Source organism: Bos grunniens, chromosome 1, assembly GCF_055505025.1.
Source record: "Bos grunniens cultivar Pamir isolate PY7600 chromosome 1, Bosgru_T2T1.0, whole genome shotgun sequence".
NCBI classification, from domain to species: Eukaryota; Metazoa; Chordata; class Mammalia; order Artiodactyla; family Bovidae; genus Bos; species Bos grunniens.
This window is the reverse complement of record NC_141165.1, coordinates 65887887-65908928: the sequence shown is the minus strand read 5'-3', so window position 1 is coordinate 65908928 and position 21042 is coordinate 65887887. Positions and strand designations below refer to the sequence as shown.

At 36.2% G+C, this 21042-nt stretch overlaps 1 protein-coding gene across 8 annotated transcripts in view; it reads right to left on the bottom strand.

Moving 5' to 3' along the window:
* NAALADL2 (N-acetylated alpha-linked acidic dipeptidase like 2) overlaps positions 1–21042 on the bottom strand; it is a 1274580-nt gene that overhangs the window by 231633 nt on the left and 1021905 nt on the right. For 7 of the 8 annotated variants that reach the window (XM_086394834.1, XM_086394828.1, XM_086394797.1 and 4 more), the window contains one exon: positions 1400–1495. The exons of the other annotated variant lie outside the window; for it this stretch is intronic. In XM_086394834.1, coding sequence (XP_086250960.1) covers positions 1400–1495 — 96 coding nt within the window. The remainder of the gene's footprint in view (positions 1–1399; positions 1496–21042) is intronic. 8 annotated transcript variants of the gene reach the window in all.

Sequence of the window (21042 nt, the reverse complement as noted above, 5' to 3'; positions counted from 1 at the left end):
ATCTTGATCTTAGGAGAATTTTACATAAACTGTGGTCAAAATTTTACTTATTTTAAAAGTTCAGAAAAAAATAAATGTACAAATCTCTTAAATGCCAGAGTACCTAGAATTTTAGTTTTAATATTCTGAATTCATTCTATTGCCAATCACTGAGTTCAGTTATTATACCACAATTCCTCTTTCTAAAGCATAGAAAGAGCCATGTAAAATTTCACTAAGAAGATGTAAAAAAGACTCAGTATTTTATCTAAGCATATATAAATATGGATTGTTTTAAGAGTACTGAAATATCAATATTCTGTTCAAACTCTATCCCCCAAAGGCAGGCTATAATTGGTTAAATCAATAGTTGGTAAATGTAAAAATTCACATGATGTCATATGTTCTCGGAACATTAAACTAATTTGCTCTACACTGTAGAATTTAATTTTCTTCATTCTATAAACTCAAAGTCAAGTATTTATCATAAACATAGATATAAGCATCATAGAAATAAATCAATTAATATAAATGCAGTCTAACTTTTTCTTTAAGAAAACGGGTCATTTTTTTCTGCAGTGAAGTACAATGAACCATGCAACTTAAATATTGGAACAAATCTTTGAAGATACAGAAATTCAAAGACTCATTTTGTATTGTCCTTAATCTGAGGTAAAGGAAGTATACTTGAGAATATACCACAAGTCTATTTTCAAATTAAGAATTTTATTAAGAATCTATTTTGGTAGTATATATAAAATGGGATACTACTCAACCATACACAAAGAAAAAAATTTTGCTATTTGCATCAACATGGCTGGACTTGGACGACATTGTACTAAGTGAGATATGTCAGACAGGAAAAGATGAACACTTTATATCATTTATATGTGGAATTGAAAAAAATACACCAAGCTAGTGAATTCAAAAAAGAAGTAGACTCACAGATAGAGAACAAACTCGTGATTACCAGTGGGGAGAGGGAACTGGGAAGAGAGATAAAGGGGCAGGGAAGTACAAGATACAAACTCTAATGTATAAAATAAGCTACAAGGATGTGTTGTATAGGACAAGGAATATAACCCATATTTTATAACAACTATAAATGGAGTAAAATCTTTAAAATTTTGAATTACTATTGTATACTTGTAACTTACATGATACTGCATCAACTATACTTCAATTAAAAAAATAATTGATTTTTTAATATAATCATCAGCTATTAGTCTGTTTGATCTTGATAGAATTGCTTATTATCCTTACTCCATAGTAAAATAGGAGGTATTTAAAATCCTCTCTAGTATACTCTAAAAACAAATACATATATAGATTTCTCACTTGAGTGGCTATTTTTCTTTCCTCCATTTACTAACTGAAAGAACAAAACCTCAACTTTTTCATGAACACATTCCTCTCTTACCTTGGTAACGGTCTCATGAAGATTGAAAAATGGATCCATTTCTTCAATTTTTGTTGCATGTTTAGGAAAAAGAGCCTCAGAGAGAAAACTTGGACCCTGTGTAAAACCAGAAAATTAGCATTTTAAACTCTTCATTGATTTTGTTTTTCAAGTGCTTACTGGATATTCTTTAAAGCTATAAAAAGACTCTAAATTGCGTCGAGGTTTCTGTTGATTGTTGGGTTTCATTCTACTGATCTAATTAATCATGAGATGTTCATAAACTAAAATAAGTAGATTCTATAACTTGACATTATATGTATTTATGGCAGGGTGTTTTCTTTGTCAGAAAAGATCATTATTTGCATTTCAAAAAATGGGGGTGACAAATGGCAAAGTTATTACAGAGTAAGATACATTGGCTGCAAAACCATATCTGAAACCCTTTTCAGATATGATTTTGCAATGTAATTCTTTAAGCAAGCAATAATTTCTATGCTTAAAGGCTGGTAGAATGGAATGCTTTTGAATAAAACTAAGTCTTGGCAACAAGGTACATAATATTATAAATATTGTAAAACTTCAAAACTATAGTAAGATATATTTTAGATAGAATGAACTCATGAGGTTATGTGCTGCTGATAACATAAAAGATATTGTATGAGACACTAAGAGTTAAGATGGTTGAAATAAATCAAGATATTGTAATTAATAATTTTGTACTTGCAGGTATAGAAAAAATTCAGATTACAAGAAGTCATGGGGTGCTGATAATTCATTATGGTCTAAATATTTATTGCCCTCCTCCAATTCATATGCTGAAATACTGATCTCCAAAGTAACAGTATTAGGAAGTGGGGCCTTAAGGATGTGATTAGATGTGATTAGATGATGAGGGTTCTGTTCTCATTGGAATTAGTGTCCTTATAAAAGAGACCTCACAGAGCTCCTTAGTCCCTTATATGAGATAAAACAAGAATTCTGTCACCTGGCAGAGGGCCTTTACCTGACCATCAGTTCAGTTCAGTTCAGTTGCTCATTTGTGTCTGACTCTTTGCGACCCCATGGTCTTCAGCACACCAGGACTTGCTGTACATCAACAACTCCCGGAATTTACTCAAACTCATGTCCATTGAGTAGGTGATGCCATCCAACCATTTCATCCTCTGTCATCCCCTTCCACCTTCAATCATTCCCAGCATCAGGGTCTTTTCCAATGAGTCAGCTCTTCACATCAGGTAAACAATGAATTGGAGTTTCAGCTTCAACATCAGTCCTTCCAATGAACATTCAGGACTGATCTCCTTTAGAATGGACTGGTTGGATTTCCTTGCAGTCCAAGGGACTCTCAAGAGTCTTCTCCAACACCACACTTCAAAAGCATAAATTCTTTGGCACTCACTCCAACTCTCACATCCATACATGACCACTGGAAAAACCATAGCCTTGACTAGACAGACCTTTGTTGGCAAAGTAATGTCTCTGCTTTTGAATATGCCATCTAGGTTGGTCATAATTTTCCTTCCAAGGAGTAAGCATCTTTTAATTTCATGGCTGCAGTCACCATCTGCAGTGATTTTGGAGCCCAAAAAGATAAAGTCTGCCACTGTTTCCACTGTTTCCCCTGTTTCCCCATCTATTTGCTATGAAGTGATGGGACCAGATGCCATGATCTTTGTTTTCTGAATGTTGAGCTTTAAGTCAACTTTTTCACTCTCCTCTTTCACTTTCATCAAGAGGCTCTTTAGTTCCTCTTCACTTTCTGCCATAAGGGTGGTGTCATCTGTATATCTTACGTTATTGATATTTCTCCCAGCAATCTTGATTCCAGCTTGTGCTTCATCCAGCCCAGCGTTTCTCACAATGTACTCTGCATATATGTTAAATAAGCATGATGAGTATATACAGCCTTGATGCTTTCCCTATTTGGAACCAGTCTGTTTTTCCATGTCCAGTTCTGTTACTTCCTGATCTGCATACAGATTTTTCAAGATGCAGATCAGGTGGTCTGGTATTCCCATCTCTTTAAGAATTTTCCAGTTTGTGGTGATCCACACATTCAAAGTCTTTGGCATAGTCAATGAAGCAGAAATAGATGTTTTTCTGGAACTCCCTTGCTTTTTTGATGATCCAACAGATGTTGGCAACTTGATCTCTGGTTTCTCTGCATTTTCTAAAACCAGGTTGAAAATCTGAATTTTTACAGTTCACATATTGTTGAAGCCTGTCTTGGAGAATTTTGAGTATTACTTTATTAGCGTGTGAGATGAGTGCAATTTTGTGATAGTCTGAGCATTCTTTGGCATTGCCTTTCTTAGGGATTGGAATGAAAACTGGCCTTTTCCAGTCCTGTGACCACTACTGAGCTTTCCAAATTTGCTGGCATATTGAGTGCAGCACTTTCACAGCATCATCTTTCAGGATTTGAAATAGCTCAACTGGAATTCCATCACTTCCACTAGTTTTGTTCATAATGATGCTACCTCACCATGCTGGCACTCTAATCTTGAACTTCCAGCCTCCAGAACTTGAGAAATAAATTTCTGTTGTTTATAAGCCACTCAATCTCTGATAGTTTGTTATAGCAGCTGAAATGGACTAGGACACTACCTCAAACAATGCTCTCGTAGTATTAAGCTTGTAAATATACTATGAAATTATTATTATCTACATATAACTTTTATTTGAAAACCTTAAGTAACTAGAGTTATTTGTCTAGAAAAAATATGTCTTGGTATAGGATATAAGTAATTATGGAGATGATAGAAAAAAGCAAGATGGTAGATAGGTAAGTTTTTCTAATTTTATCATGGGAATGAGATTAAATCTAGTCAACAATGACCACAAAGGGTAACACATTTTATTTGAATTCTTTTAGAACTATTTATTAGATGAATCCAGCAGTAGAACAAATTACTTTGGAATCCATCAATGGTGGGAAAGAAAGTTAGGATGATATAGCTGATAGACTCAGAATCCATATAGATGAGAAATGAAACGAACATAATTATAAGTCTCTATACGTTAAATAATTCTGTGATCAAGCATATTCTTCACTCTTTATTTTGACCAATACTATGATTTTTTTTTAAGTTATTTAGTTGTTTGCTCTAGCATATGTGCATTTTTGGATAAGACCACAAATCAACCAAAGAGCTTACCTATCAAGACTTATAGCTTATTTATCAAAACTTGTTTATGTTCCTCTCCTCATTTTGCTTACCATTCTAAAACTAATTTTAGAAACTGCCCAGTTCCAACCAGCATTCCACTTTTTAAGACCTGCCATAAAACCACACAACTAAGGCTTAAAATAAATCATAAATGCCCTCTCCTAATTTCTCCCCATTCTAAGAGATGACTAAGATTCTCTGTTATGGGTTGAATAACTCATATGGTGAAGTCCTAGCCTTTAGTACCTCAGAACATGGTCTGATTGGGAAATAAGTCACTGCATATATAATTAAGTTAGAATGAGGTCATATTGGAGTAAAGTGGGTCCCTACCACAATATGATTAGTGTCATTATATAAAAAAGGAAATTTAGAGACAAATTTTTACACAGAGAGTAAGCCATGTGAACATGAAGGCAGAGATTGGAGCAATGTGTCTGCCAGCCAAAGGAGTACAAAGAGTGCCCCAAAACCACCAGAAGCTAGGCAAGAGGCTTGGAACCGATTCTCTGTCACGGACCTCAGAAGAAACCAACACTGATAACACCTTGAACTGTCAAGACAACATATTTCTGTTGTTTAAGTCACTCAATCTCTAATGCTCTATTATTCAGGCCTAGGAAACCAATACACTCAGTCAAGGTGGTATTCTTCTTTACTGCAATAAGTATAATACATTTAACTTTGTCTATCAATTGGGTTTTGTTTTGGTATTTTGGGCAGTCAATATAGAATCAGGTTAAAATTCTGATTTGCCATAGTTCTGTGGCATCTTAATCTCTAAAGGATTAGTTACAGCAGTTAAGAAACTTTGGAGATTTACATACTTCACAGAGATGTTGTGAACAGTCAAAGCCTGCTAATAGGACACTCTGTTAAAGGCACTGATGATGTTCCTAAAAACAATACATATCATAATAATAATGATGAGAGTGTTAATGTTGTGGTAGTGATTATGGTAGGATGCTGAGCTAAAGGAAATCCAAAGACTCTATTTATGATCCTCAGAGAAAGTGTACAATTTGCATGGATATATCTTTGAATTGATTTTAGTGAAAGTGTGACATAGACAATTTGTGGCATTCATTGTCATTTAATAATTTAACTTGAAGTCCTTAAAAGTTTGCCACAAGAGTAGTTGTAAATAAACTTCTTGAATTAATTTTATCTTATTAGTATATCTAAGACTTTATAAATAGTGCAAAATTAAAATACCAGCAAGCCTCAAACTGAAAGATCCCATAAGAATATAAATTGGGAATTATAATTAATGAAGTTTTATTGAACTTTCAATTATTCAAAAGCAGAACATTTTGATTTAAATCATCCATATGTGTCTTATTCTCTAATATAAACCCCTTCTCTATCTTGTTCCTTCACCTGCCTCTTACATATGATTCATATCATTTTTTCTTTCTAGTGCATTTTTTAAATCATTAAAAAAATATGCTCCTAACACTTACTATAGGAGAAGGCAATGGCACCCCACTCCAGTACCCTTGCCTGGAAAATCCCATGGACAGAGGAGCCTGGTGGGCTGCAGTCCATGGGGTCGCTAAGGGTCAGACATGACTGAGCGACTTCACTTTGACTTTTCACTTTCATGCATTGGAGAAGGAAATGGCAACCCACTCCAGTGTTCTTGCCTGGAGAATCCCAGGGACGGTGGAGCCTGGTGGGCTGCCGTCTATGGGGTCGCACAGAGTAGGACATGATTGAAGCGACTTAGAAGCAGCAGCAGGAGCAGCAGCAGCAACACTTACTATATGTCAAGTGCTACACTAAATACAGAATATAGTGCTTAACCTCATGGAGTTTAATTTAATGGGATTTGAGTCCATAACAGATCAAAAATCACTGTCTTTGAAAATATTAAGACACTACCATTATTTTTCATGTATATATGAATATAATAATCATCATTTATGAACAAGTTTTTGCATATCCTGACATAAAAAAGTAATGAAAAGATTTTTTTTAAAAGGGATATATTCATTGTGAAAGTTTTTCACTGCTATTACATTAACTATGAGTGATGGCTGTTTGATAATAGCTCCCATCTGTTGATGAAGGGAGGGAAGTAAAACACCCTTAACCATTTAGAGAGCACTTCTATTTAGAAAAATTCACTGATAGACAGAAATGAAGGAGTAAACCAAGATATGCAAAACTTAATTGTGTAGGTATGCCACGTGGAGATCATAGTAAAAATATTACATAAAAAGGGATAGTGATAAGAAAAATCTATCCAGGATCTCATTTGAAATTCAGTTTTTCTCCCTAGTCTCTAACTTACATGTCCTTTCTGTAACACTTAGCAATATTTAACATACTTTCCTTCTTTCAACTCTTTTGCCCAAAGTCCGTGATTTGACTCTGCTAGTTCTCTATGTATAATTTTCTACTTATAACTGGATCCTCTTTTAATTTTTGAGCTTTTAATGTTTCTAGGTGGACTGTACAGTCTTCTATTTTCACAGACTACCTAGGTGGTTTGGTCTACTTTTCTGGCTTCAACAACCAATCTCAGGTTGACAGTTCCTAAAGCTTTAGCTAAATTCTTGTTTTTAGTTCACCATTTTTTCTGCAAGATTTTTCAGACACATCAACTCATAGTCCAAATCATGAGCATATGTTCCTCCACTGTCACCTTCATTTCTTATCTTGGATAATACCATAATACTCACATTTTGCCCAAATGTGAAATTTTATACTATACCTGACTCCAATTTGTTTCACCCTTAGTACCTCAGAACTACACTAGCCAATTTCCTTCTAATCCATATGTTTAGACAATTCTCTATAAGTTCTTATTTGTTGCCATAATACAGTTACTTATTACTTTTACCCAAACTATGGTCCTTACTGTCTGTAGATGCAAGTCCAAATTCATTAGTATATTTCACAAACAAGCCCCAACATATCTTCTTTCATCTTTAAACACGTCTTTCTTTCCCATAAGCTCATTTGGATGATTTCCATATAGCTACTGGTTAAGTCACAGCAGTCGATTTATCAAACCTTAAATCTATTCTTACCTTCACTATCTCTGTCCCTTTATGCCATTTCTTCTGCCTGGAAAGATTTTTCTTTCTTTTTCTTTATTTGTTTATCATGCTTCTTTCTATAATTGTTTTTCTCAACCCTTGAAAACCCATCAGAATTCATATTTTTCTTGTCATCTTTTCCTATCATTTTGTATGTGATTTTTACTTATCATGTATTATATCTTTGTTATATTTCTGTTTTTATCACTATGACATGAGCCTTTTAAGACTAGAGTTTTTTTCTTATTAAAATAGTCTAAAACTGCCAGGCAAACTTGAGTAATTAATCTCTCGGAATTTTCCTCTACAAACTTGAAATGTAAATATATTTGCCCTCCTAACCCCAGAAAGTTCAGGTCAGGATCAAGCAAAATAATAAATCATATAAATACTCAGTAAGGAGAAAAGGGCTACACTAATACTGGATGATTTTTTATTTTTATCACACTTGCCAGGAATTGCTTTTCTATATAACCAAGAGTCAGGATTTTGAAATTTAAATTACTAAAATTTTGTATTTGAATGCTAAATAACATCACAGACTCAATGGACATGAATTTGAGCAAACTCTGGGAGAGAGTGAAGGACAAAGGAGCCTGGTATACTGCAGTCCATGGGGTTGCAAAGAATCGGACATGACTTAGTGACAACATACATATATTCCCTCCTTGTTGAGCCTCCCTCCCATGGCCCCATCCCAGCTCTCTAGGCCATTACAGAGTACTGAGCTGACCTCCCTCTGTTATACAGCAGATTCCCACCAGTTATCTATTTTACACATGGTAGTATATGTCAATGTTACTTTCTTAACTCATCCCCGACCCTGCTTCTCCAGCGGTGTCCACAAGTTTATTCTCCTCGTCTCTGTCTCTATTTCTGCCATGCAAATAGGTTCAGCAGTACCACTGAGATTTTTCCTGGCATTAAACAAGATGCACAGCCCATGTCTGAAACATAGTGCAACAAAAGAGCCATTTATATTCTTGTGACTAGATATTCTCGTGACTAGATATTCTCGTGACTAGACTTCCCTTTCTTGTTTTCTTCCTTTTATGAAGATAGTGAAGGACAAAGGAGCCTGGTATACTGTAGTCCATGGGGTCATGAGTTGGACATGAATTAATGACTGAACAACAACAGCAAAACAACAAAAACGTGAAACTTCGCTTTTAAAGTCTACAGTGGCTAAAGTTTGAAAACCATTTCTGTAGGTGATAAGAAATCCTTAGAGGGTTTTGTAGAGAGTAAGTGATATTTTCAAGTGTGTATTCAGGATAGGGACACACTGATACATATGTGGGGGATAAATTTAAAAGAGAAATTGTGGAAACAGGAAGTACAGACAGAAGGCTATTGCTGTAATAAAGTGAGAAAGAGTAAGAGGTTAAGCAAGGACAGTGGAAAGAGAAATAGAGAGGAGTAGATATGTTTGATAAGTGTTTGAGATAAAATTGGTAATACTTTTCAGTTAATTGGATTAGAAATCTTAAAAAGGAGTCAAGATTGCAAGTATTTCTAGATTTGATAAAATGAGTGATAAACATTGGCAGTGATATGTTCATGGATATCCATATGACACCCCCCTTATGGCAGAAAGTGAAGAGGAACTAAAAAACCTCTTGATGAAAGTGAAAGAGGAGAGTAAAAGTTGGCTTAAAGCTCAACATTCAGAAAACTAAGACCATGGCATCTGGTCCCATCACTTCATGGGAAATAGATGGGGAAACAGTATCAGACTTTATTTTTGGGGGCTCCAAAATCACTGCAGATGGTGACGGCAGCCATGAAATTAAAAGACGCTTACTTCTTGGAAGAAAAGTTATGACCAACCTAGATAGCATATTGAAAAGCAGAGACATTACTTTGCCAACAAGGTCTGTTTAGTCAAGGCTATGGTTTTTCCAGTGGTCATGTATGGATGTGAGAGTTGGACTGTGAAGAGAGCTGAGCGCTGAAGAGTTGATGCTTTTGAACTGTGGTGTTGGAGAAGACTCTTGAGAGTCCCTTGGACTGCAAGGAGATCCAACCAGTCCATTCTAAAGGAGATTAGCCCTGGGATTTCTTTGGAAGGAATGATGCTAAATCTGAAACTCCAGTACTTTGGCCACCTCATGCGAAGAGTTGACTCATTGGAAAAGACCCTGATGCTGGGAAGGATTGGGGGCAGGAAGAGAAGGGGATGACAGAGGATGAGATGGCTGGATAGCATTACTGACTCAAATGGACATGAATTTGAGTGAACTCCGGGAGATGGTGATGGACAGGGAGGTCTGGCGTGCTGTGATTCATGGAGTCGAAAAGAGTTGGACACGAATTAGCAACTGAACTGACTGACTGATCCTAAAAATATTTTAATCTAAGAAATACTGATTATATGTTATGGGCTCTTTCATCATGTGAGTTTTAGAGATTAAAATGTAGATTTTCAGTACATTTATTCAGTTTTTCTGTTTGAGTACCTTGTGTGAGAACTGAAATCTCACTTTGGTCAACTGACTCTTAAACATGCACTTATATTTAAAACACTATATCAGATCAGACAATTCTACTATTTCAATAATATACAGTCTAAGAAGCTTAGTAGGCACATTCACTACTTCAAAACAATAATTAAACTACTTATGTGAAACACTTTTCTGCAGAAGTAATACCTACACAGCAAAATGTCAAGATAATACAGATTTCCAGATTGGTAGGAAGCTTACCAGAATTTTCAATATATATGCTAAATACTGCTTAGCAGAAGGTCAGAATACCCTCGGCATTTGAATATAATCTGGTCATGAAAGAGGACTTCTAATTTAAGCCAGAGTTTCTAAACATTTTAAAACCAAGTACCACTTAAAAATAATTATTAAATATTTTGACTGTTTCAAAGATTCTGGCATGCCTTCTCTGTGTGGGTCAAGTATTAAGGAGAGATGTGGAGAAGTTACACTACCCTTGAGAATCACTGGTAAGCAAAAGATACATGCTTATACATAGATTTTTACTCAAAGTGAAAAAAAAACTATAGATAGTTACACTATAAAATATAGGAAGTTAGGTCAATCCTTGAGTTCTATAATAGACATTGAAAAAAATGTTTCATGTATTATGAATAATCCTAGTAGCTGCTGCTGCTGCTGCTAAGTCGCTTCAGTCGTGTCCAACTCTGCGACCCCATAGATGGCAGCCCACCAGGCTCCGCCATCCCTGGGATTCTCCAGGCAAGAACACTGGAGTGGGTTGCCATTTCCTTCTCCAATGCATGAAAGTGAAAAGTCAAAGTGAAGTCCCTCAGTCGTGTCCGACTCTTAGCGACCCCATGGACTGCAGCCTACCAGGCTACTCTGCCCATGTGATTTTCCAGGCAAGAGTACTGGAGTGGGGTGCCATTGCCTTCTCCGAATCCTAGTAGAGGACACAGCAAATATTTCAGCTAGGGCTTCCCAGGTGGAGCTGGTGGTAAAGAATCTGCCTGCCAATGCAGGAGAGGCAAGAGATGTGGGGTCTGGAAGATCACCTGGAGGAGGAAATGGCACCTATTCCACTAGCTCAGTCAGTAAAGAATCCGCCTACAATGCAGGAGACCTGGGTTCAATCCCTGGGTAAGATCCCCTGGAGAAGGAAATGGCAACCCACTTCGTATTCTTGCCTGGAGAACTCCATGTACAGAGGAGACCAACAGGCTATAGTCCATGGAGTCACAAGAGTAGGACACGACTTAGCGACTAAATCACCACCACCCATATTCCTTGCCTGGAAAATTCCATGTACAGAGAAGCCTGGTGGGCTACACTCCATGAAGCCATGAAGAACTAGACATGACTGAGTGACTGAGCACAGCACAGCACAGTTCTCATAAAATTCCTATCAAGTAGATACTATCATTATTCCACTTAATAGATGAAGAAAAATCTCTTATCCAAGGAGTAAAGCTGAGAAATGAACCCAGGAAATATCTGTTCTCTTATCTTTTCTCTTATAGGCAGTATCAAATATGCTGCCTGTAAAATATAATATAGTATTGACTTATATGGTTTTGAGAGCCTTTACAGATAAGAAGAAATGAAATCCATGTTCATCTTGTATACATTTCACAAATGAATAAAATATACATATGTGTGTATCGTAATTTAAATCTTTCCATGCCCTGAACTTCTCTTATCCTGTAAATTCATCTCTTAAGTAATTTTCAATTTATATACTATTCTATCATATTTTAATTTTTAGATAGGATATGTGAAACTAAAACTTTCCTAAATATTTTGGATCCTTATACTAAGTTAGACACTAAAAATGTTGTCTCCATTTTTGCATGAAGTTTAAATAACCTCAGAGTAAAAGAGGCAATATCATAACCTCAAGTAATTGAATGTTTAGCTGAGCACTCTGTTCTTTTCAGCTTGCAGATATAGATGGTTCTCTTAAACATCATTTGCACTTGTAGGTGATTATAAATTTCATAGTCACTTAGCTGGGGTCCTGGAGCAAGTTCCAGGAGGAGCTGCTATGGATGAAGGAAAGGCACACACAGGACTCAGAACAGCAACTATTTATCAACTCTTCTAACATTTATTTCAGATCTAACTGGTTCAGCTCTACTTGTGCAAACTGATTACATCTAGGGGTAGGCTACAGCAGCCAATGGCACTGTAACACAATTAGCATTCTGGGTATCACTGAGAATTTAAGACGAACAAAAACTGAATTGCAAGATAGAAAAAGAAAAACTGATATTTGCAGATCTTGGAGGAAAAGACGTTTTTGCAATAGTGAAGAATCCAAACTTTAATATGGTCTTTAGTAAAATCTGGTCTCCCTGGTAAGGTCTTGAGTCAATTTAACAACATAATTTCTTGGAGGTCAGAGCCTGTTAGCCTCCTGAAAAGTTTTCTGTTGAACAGTCAGTCAGTGCTTTTCTCAGGGCTGTTACTTAATGCACTGTGAAAGAAATGAGGGATTTAAAGGTCTTAGAGTTAAGGGCAAAAGAATCTAAACATCAGGTTAAGAAGAAACAAATACATTATTCAAATCCTGGGAGAGATACTGTAGTCCTTCAAAGTCCCTTTGCTAGAAACAGGAAAAGATTACCTTTATAGTCATGACCTCATGTTCCATAATCTGGGTGAAAACACCTGGGGAAATTAAACCTGGAACATTAGCCTATCTGAAATTTTGCCATTCATTCTATTTCTCTTATTATTAGTTTAAAATCTTTCCGTGTGTGTGTCAAATACTAAGCCCAATGTAGGTTAAATAGTGGAGAGACCAGAGAGGCTCAATTCAGGAAATGATTAGCTATTTAAAGCTCTCCCAATCTGCCTCCCTACTTCCCCTTCTTCTAGCCCACATCTTTGGTCTTTCATTTAACATATGAATGACTACATATTAATACAGTCAGATAACCCTGGGCAAATTGTGTATTTCTATTCCTGTTACTAGTTACTAAAGGCTTAATGAAAGTCTGTATTTCCCTATGTATCCCAGGGAGCACAGGTAGATTTAATTTCAAGGACTGAAAATGATTTTTGGAATATCTTTAGTTTGAGGCAATGTTTCTCTTTAGCTAAACATATTCATTTTAATCATTCAACTCATTTATTCATGTGGAAATCAATAAAGACATCAGATTAATTCTGTTAATTCACTAAAGCAAAAATCCCATTTAATTGAATAAATAAATGTTAAAGAAAAGAGCTACTATTTTAGCCCTAGTGGATTAAACATGTATGCTACATTTGTCTCTTAATAAAAGTCTCTGAAGATGATTCTAAGCTTGAATTCAAAATATATCCAACCTTCAACACAAAACAGACCTTTTCCTTTGTGATTAAAGTATAGAGAAAGAAAATATGCTTTTGGTTGATTTCTGATAACATCTTTTCTTAATTTTCATTTGAGAATAATCAGTTATCTTGATTCCCTTCCCTCCTTCATCCTCATTCAAAGACAGTGAAATTAAAAACACATTGATGTTCTCCTTTTCAAAAAATGGATCACTTCTGATTCAGATTCTATTGAATATTAAAATTCCAGACTTAAGACTAATTGCTTCCTTTCTTATTATTTTGGACCCAACTTTCAGCTGCCCTCAGGTCGCTCGATGGTAATTAATTGATTTATGAATCAACTGAAAAGGAATTCAGATTGCAAAAAAAGAGAGAGAGGGAGAGAAACTGGTTTTCTTTACATTTATGACCAGCATTTTTTAAATGACACAATTCTAAGTGTTTATATCCATAATTAAGCATAGTTCACATTTGTAAGTTATTTTTGGAGAAGTTGAATGTTCAAATTTAATTTTTATTTTAGATTATTTATTATTTGCCTTGGGGTAAGAGTTTTAATCAAAGTACACACACACTAATTATTAAGTTATTCCACTGTGATTTGATAGATAACTGATGTGAAGGGCTGCAGTAATTCTCACCAACCTCTCAATACAGGCAGAGTGGTAAACTAGGCTACATAGGAATTTTGAACATAGGTTTGAATTTTGACTCTGTTACTTACTATGGTGACTTTGAACAGGCACTTTAGTTCTTTGGCACTGCTTCTTATGAGTATTTAGGAATTAATATAATGCACACAGAATGATGACACCACTCTTATAGCAGAAAGTGAAGAAGAACTAAAGAGCCTCTTGATGAAAGTGAAAGAGGAGAGTGAAAAAGTTGGTTTAAAGCTCGACATTCAGAAAACTAAGATCATGGCATCCGGTCTCATCATTTCACGGCAAACAGATGGGGAAACAGTGGAAATAGTGGCTGACTTTATTTTTCTAGGTTTCAAAATCACTGCAGATGGTGATTGCAGCCATGAAATTAAAAGATGCTTACTTCTTGGAAGGAAAGTTATGATCAACCTAGACAGCATATTAAAAAGCAGAGACATCACTTTGCCAACAAAGGTCTGTCTAGTCAAGGCTATGGTTTTTCTGGTAGTCATGTATGGACGTGAGAGTTGGACTATAAAGAAAGCTGAGCACTGAAGAATTGATGCTCTTGAACTGTGGTGTTGGAGAAGACTCTTGAGAGTCCCTTGGACTGCAAGGAGGTTCAACCAGTCCATCCTAAAGGAGATCAGTTCTGGGTGTTCATTGGAAGGACAGATGTTGAAGCTGAAACTTCAGTGCTGGCCACAGGACTGGAAAAGGTCAGTTTTCATTCCAATCCCAAAGAAAGGAATGCCAAAGAATGCTCAAACTATCACACAATTGCAATCATCTCACACACTAGCAAAGTAATGCTCAAAATTCTCCAATTCTTCAACAGTACGTGAACTGTGAACTTCCAGTTATTGAAGCCTGATTTAGAAAAGGCAGAGGAACCAGAGATCAAATTGCCAACATCCGCTGGATCATCAAAAAAGCTATAGTTTCAGAAAAACATCTACTTTTGTTTTATTGACTATGCCAAAGACTTTAACTGTGTAGATCACCACAAACTGTGGAAATTCTTAAAGAGATGGGGACCAGACCACCCAACTTGTCTTCTGAGAAATCTCTATGCAGGTCAAGAAGCAACAGTTAGAACTGGACATGGAACAACAGACTGGTTCCAAACAGGGAAAGGTGTACGTCAAGGTTGTATATTGTCAGCCTGCGTATTTAGCATATATGCAGAGTATATCATGAGAAACACTGGGCTGGATGAAGCACAAGCTGGAATAAAGATTGCTGGGAGAAATATCAATAACCTCATATACGAAGATGACACCACCCTTATGTTAGAAAGCAAAGAGGAACTAAAGAGCCTCTTGATAAAAGCTCAACATTCAGAAAAGTAAGATCATGGCATCCAGTCCCATCACTTCATGGCAAGTAGATGGGGAAACAATGGAAATAGTGAGAGAGTTTATTTTTTTGATCTCCAAAATCAGTGCCAATGGTGAGTGCAGCCATGACATTAAAAGACACTTGCTCCTTGGGAGAAAATCTATGACAAACCTAGAGAGCATATTAAAAAGCAGAGACTATACTTTTCCAACAAAAGTCCGTCTAGTGAAAGCTATGGTTTTTCCAGAGTAGTCATATATGGATGTGAGAGTTGGATTATAAAGAAAGCTGAGCACCAAAGAATTGATGCTTTTGAACTGTGGTGTTGGAGAAGACTCTTGAGAGTCCCTTGGACTACAAGGAGATCCAACCAGTCAATCCTACAGGAAATCATTCCTGAATATTCTGCTGAAGCTGAAACTCTAATACTTTGGCCACCTGATGTGAAGAACTGACTCATTTGAAAAGACTCTTGTGTTGGGAAGGATTGAAAGTGGGAGGAGAAGGGGATGACAGAGGATGAGATGGTTGGATGCCATCACTGACGCAACGGACATGAGTTTGAGTAGGCTCCCAGAGTTGGTGATGGACTGGCAAGCCTGGTGCGCTGCAGTCCATGGGGTCGCATTGAGTCCGACACATCTGTGCGACTGAACTGAACTGATTAATAGCATACTTTAACACATATATTAATAATAATTATATATTACTATTCAGGAGATTCCCTGGTGGCTCAGATGGTAGGGAATACACCTGAAATGTGGGAGATCCAGATTCAGTCTCTGGGTCAGGAATATCCCCTGGAGAAGGAAACAGCAACCCACTCCAATATTCCTGCCTGGAGAATTCAATGGACAGAGGAGCCTGGTGGGCGATAGTCTATAGGATCACAAAGAGTCAGACACGACTGATCAACTACCACTCTCACTTTCATTCACTATTCAGCATTATTAACCTAGATATTACAATAAGCAAAAGTCTTAGAATGGTAGCTGAAAGATAGCAGCTGCTAAATAAATTCTGGTAATTATTATTATATTAATGTTTCCTATTAAACTCTGTATCTCCATTGCTTAGTATGACTTTACATACACTAACACATGTTTATTTGAGCTTAATATCTTTTTATCTTTATTAGAATCTAAATGACCAAATATTTCATACAAAAGGGAAAATTTGGAGTTTTTAAATCCTCAAAAATGTCCAGACTATTTTGGAGGATTTTTATACACCATTTGAGAATTAAAAATTCAAGTTAGCAAATACTACTACTTGATTCTAAGACAGGTAGCTAGAAGACAAAGGCTATCATAGTTACCCCTGTGGCTGTGGACATATACCATACATATTTTCATGGTTTCTTCCCTCATTGTAACAGTTTAACAAATGTTTATTGGGTTACATTCATGCACTAAGAATAAAAGATAGTCATTAATACTGAGAAGCAAACAAGAGAAGAGACAAGAAGGTGGTAAGAGAAGAGGAAAAGTTCAACATTTACATAACCTCCTGCTCTTTCTGCCTCTGTAACTCAGCTTGCTCCTTGCAAAGTCTAGATCATGTAGGTCTCAGAAAGTGGGGACTCAGGAGCTTATCTCACTCACCCTTGTCCTGTTCTTTGCAATCGCCCTGCTGCTGCTGCTAAGTTGCTTCAGTCGTGTCCGACTCTGTGCGACCCCATAGACGGCAGCCCGCCAGGCTCCCCCGTCCCTGGGATTCTCCAGGCAAGAACACTGGAGTGGGTTGCCATTTCCTTCTCCAATGCAGGAAAGTGAAAAGTGAAAGTGAAGTCGCTCAGTCGTGTCCGACTCTTCGAGACCCCATGGATTGCAGCCTACTAGGCTCCTCCTTCCCCTGCAAACCCACAAACCCACTTAATCATGCCTGTTGGTAAATAAAAACTCTGTAACCCCTTTGTTTGGGGCTCAGGGCTTGGAGTGTTAACTCCTCTGGGTCCACCCGCATAATTAACTTGAGTTCTCCAACTCTCTTTGCATGGTGCTTGGTTTCTTGATTACTGGTTTCTGCAACATAAGTACACAAAAATGTGTCTAAATGTGTATACATGCATTTGTGTATGGAGAGAGAAATAGAAGATAAAGTTTACTTAAGTACACAATCTAGATAGAAAGATATATACACCTCTATGCATATATTCAGCTAACAGGAGGCTTACATATACATGTGTTATATAAATATGGCATGTTTGGTTACGAATTTATGAAGAAATAAACTTTGCTTAAATAAACTAAATGACAAAATAGAGTCATGCACAGGATGCTAATTCCAAATAATGGATTGGGGTTTCAGAGAAAGCATCCTGCAGAAGTACTTTCTTAGCTTAATCTTGAAAGATACCACACAGTCAGGAAGGAAGGTGGTTAGCATATTGCACACAAAGGGAAGAGAATGCTCCATAGCAGACAGATGAAGAACTCCTGTGACTGGATACTCTTATTAGTTTGGTGTTAATTGGCTAAGTGGCAAGGACATGAGGAAATGGAAGATCATTGAGGATCTTAATACAATGCCAAGGTTGCTGCTGCTGCTGCTAAGTCACTTAAGTCGTGTCCGACTCTGTGCGACCCCATAGACGGCAGCCCACCAGGCTCCCCCATCCCTGGGATTCTCCAGGCAAGAACACTGGAGTGGGTTGCCATTTCTTTCTCCAATGCAGGAAAGTGAAAAGTGAAAGTGAAGTCTCCCAGTCACGTCCGACTCTTAGCGACTCCATGGACTGCAGCCTACCAGGCTCCTCCATCCATGGGATTTTCCAGGCAAGAGTACTGGAGTGGGGTGCCATTGCCTTCAGATTCTATTTTGAAGATAATCAGGAGACACCTTTACAGTTTTAAACAGGGAGTAAGGACATTTGACTAGATTATTTCAATGGCATCTCTGTTCAAATACTGTATTTTATGATTATATCAGAGGTATAGTACAGGAAGTATTTTTTCAAAACTGTTTGTATAAATTCAGTTTAAAAATAAATATAACAGAAAGTCATAGACATATATTTACCACTTTTATAAATTATGTCTTGGCTATAATGTGGTTATAAGCTAAAATCTAAGTATTATGTTTTACAATTTATGAGTGTATGCTGGAAAAGATACTTGTTAAACAGAACAGTTCTAGCCATGAAAGAAGCCATATTTGATTTAAAAACTGTCAATGTTTTTATGATTTTACTTCAACAATGTAAACTATCACCAACAAAAAGTGAAGATAAAATCCATTTATAGCAAAAGTCATCATAGATCATTTTCTACAAAACAAAGCTCCTTTTCTGTTAGCCTCACTGCAGTCACAGAATTTTGCTTGTACCTTTGCTTGGACATTTAGTAATGTCCAAAACATGTAATCCAGTTCAATGGTGATTATCTTAGTCTTTATGACTATAATTATCCCTCTTCTATAATGATATGCCATCAGATTGCATATTGTTTGAAGAATAACTCTCACTTCCTCGTTTACTGAGAAAGAGGAAACACTGATAAAAATCTGCCTCCACTGGATGATCTCCTATGTTTTCCTGTTTCTAAATTAAAGGAGTCAGTTTAAATTACTAATGTGGTAAATAAACAATAGCAAAATTTCAACCAATGTATATTTAGTAACAATTTTTATAAATTATTTTTTAGTCTTAAATTTAGAATTAGTATTTCAGAACTTGAAAGGACATTAGGAAATAGTCAGCAGAGTCCTTCTTTTTACATCTGTAGCATAAAGATGGTGACTTATTTACCCAGTATAAAGAGAACTCAATAGGGGGGCATCTGGAAATAGACTGGTTAAGAGAAAAATGCTTGTTTGAGTCATCGTATTGCCATATCATACCATCATGTAACTTTTCTAAATGCCTATCAAAATTGTCAGTCACTAACAACATAAAAATGCCCAGTGACTTTTAGTAGAAAGAAGATGGAGTGAAAGAATATGTAAGTAAATTTTCTCACAGCTATGCTACATGGCATCTAGATTTCTGTTCATGGCCAGGTTCATGTACTTTAATGAGATATTTTAAAAAATGCTTAGAATAGAAACAAAACTCTAGCAATATATTTAGTATAATGATATTCCCTCAAACGGAAGAAACATGCACACAAAAAGCAAATACCCACATGCACATGTGAGTGAAGGACAAGGGTGAAAAAAAAGAAAGCATATGAATGCACTCCACTTCTTTAATAAAGTTAATATAATTTCAATGCATATTAACTTCATGGAAATATTTCCCGTGCTTCCTTTACTGGAATCACTAAATTTTAAACAGAGGTCTTTTGTTAATTGAAAATCTTTGAAAACCCCTTTTTTCCCCCTACTGGCTAACTCTGATTGTCACAATGAGTCCAAAGTCAGGGTTCAATCCCCATGTGGTCTAACAGGCTTGTCATTAAAACATTTCCATTGTTATCGCAGATCTCGAAAATATGCACTGCTCTCCAAAAGGGAAATTCAATCAACCCAGGAAAATGGCTTAGTACAGATGATCACCACTCCTAGAAAAACCAAGTCACATGAGGCCTTGGATTAATAGAATTATCTTTTTATCTATGGATTTGGCAATGACAGAGAGTTGTAGTACACATCAGAATTTACTTTGCTTTGAAATAATTTTAGAAATAACGAGTTAATGACATGCACAAACTTTCAGTAAGCATAATGGCAAAATGGCAGTATTTGTGAGTTTTACTATTATGCCACTCTGGAAACCATTTACACTTTGCACAGAGCAGACATCCAGTAAACTTATGATGAGAAAATAAAAGATCATTAGAATTTTCGTGAATTCATTATAAAGTCTATAGTTTTATTAAATCAACCTATGTTTAAAAGACTTATTTAAAAGACAAATTCCATTCCCCTACAAGACTGCTATAAAAATGCTTAAATGATTGTCTCATTTTGCATTCAAGTGGTATGCCAAAGCCTGGGGAAGCATGAAGGAGAAAGAAACACTGAGAGAGAAGATAAAAAGAAAAGCAGAACAAAAATAATTCTTGTGTCTGCACTGCAGGAGCACTCTTTCTTTATAGAATGGATTTCCCTTTCAATAAATAAAGCACTGGGCAGAGACTCACTTTGCAGATGAACTGCTTGTAATAAATTATACATTCTGGAATTAAAAAAATATATAGAAAATGTAAACTTAGGAAAAATGGTACTGATATATCTTATTTAAGAGATTAGAAGGAGAATAATATTTTAATAAAAAGAATATTTTTAGTAAAGTACCTCATAGCCCACAGTCTGATATTACAAAGCATATCTTTCATTAAATGAAAAACATATAGACAAGCAAAAAAAAAAGAGAAAAACTTATAAGTATTTGCAGGACATGACACATGAGTCTACCTGTTCTGGAAGCATTAGGGATGAAAAGAGAATTCTTTTCCAGGCTTTGCTTCTAGCATAGTTACCTTGGATAAAATCTTTACTTAGCATTATTGCACTTCAGTTGTCAATTAATGTGTGACTCTTAGCTTCCTTTATTTTCTAAATTTCTCAGATTTTAGATTTGGTATTCCCATTCCTCACTGCCCACTGCCCCCCAAACACATTTCACCTGCTCTTCTGATTCTGACCAGTAGAGTTATTATTATAGCTAGAATTATTCAGAGAGCTACCAAAATTCTCTGATGCCTGGGCCCCACCCAGAACAATTAAATCAGCATCACA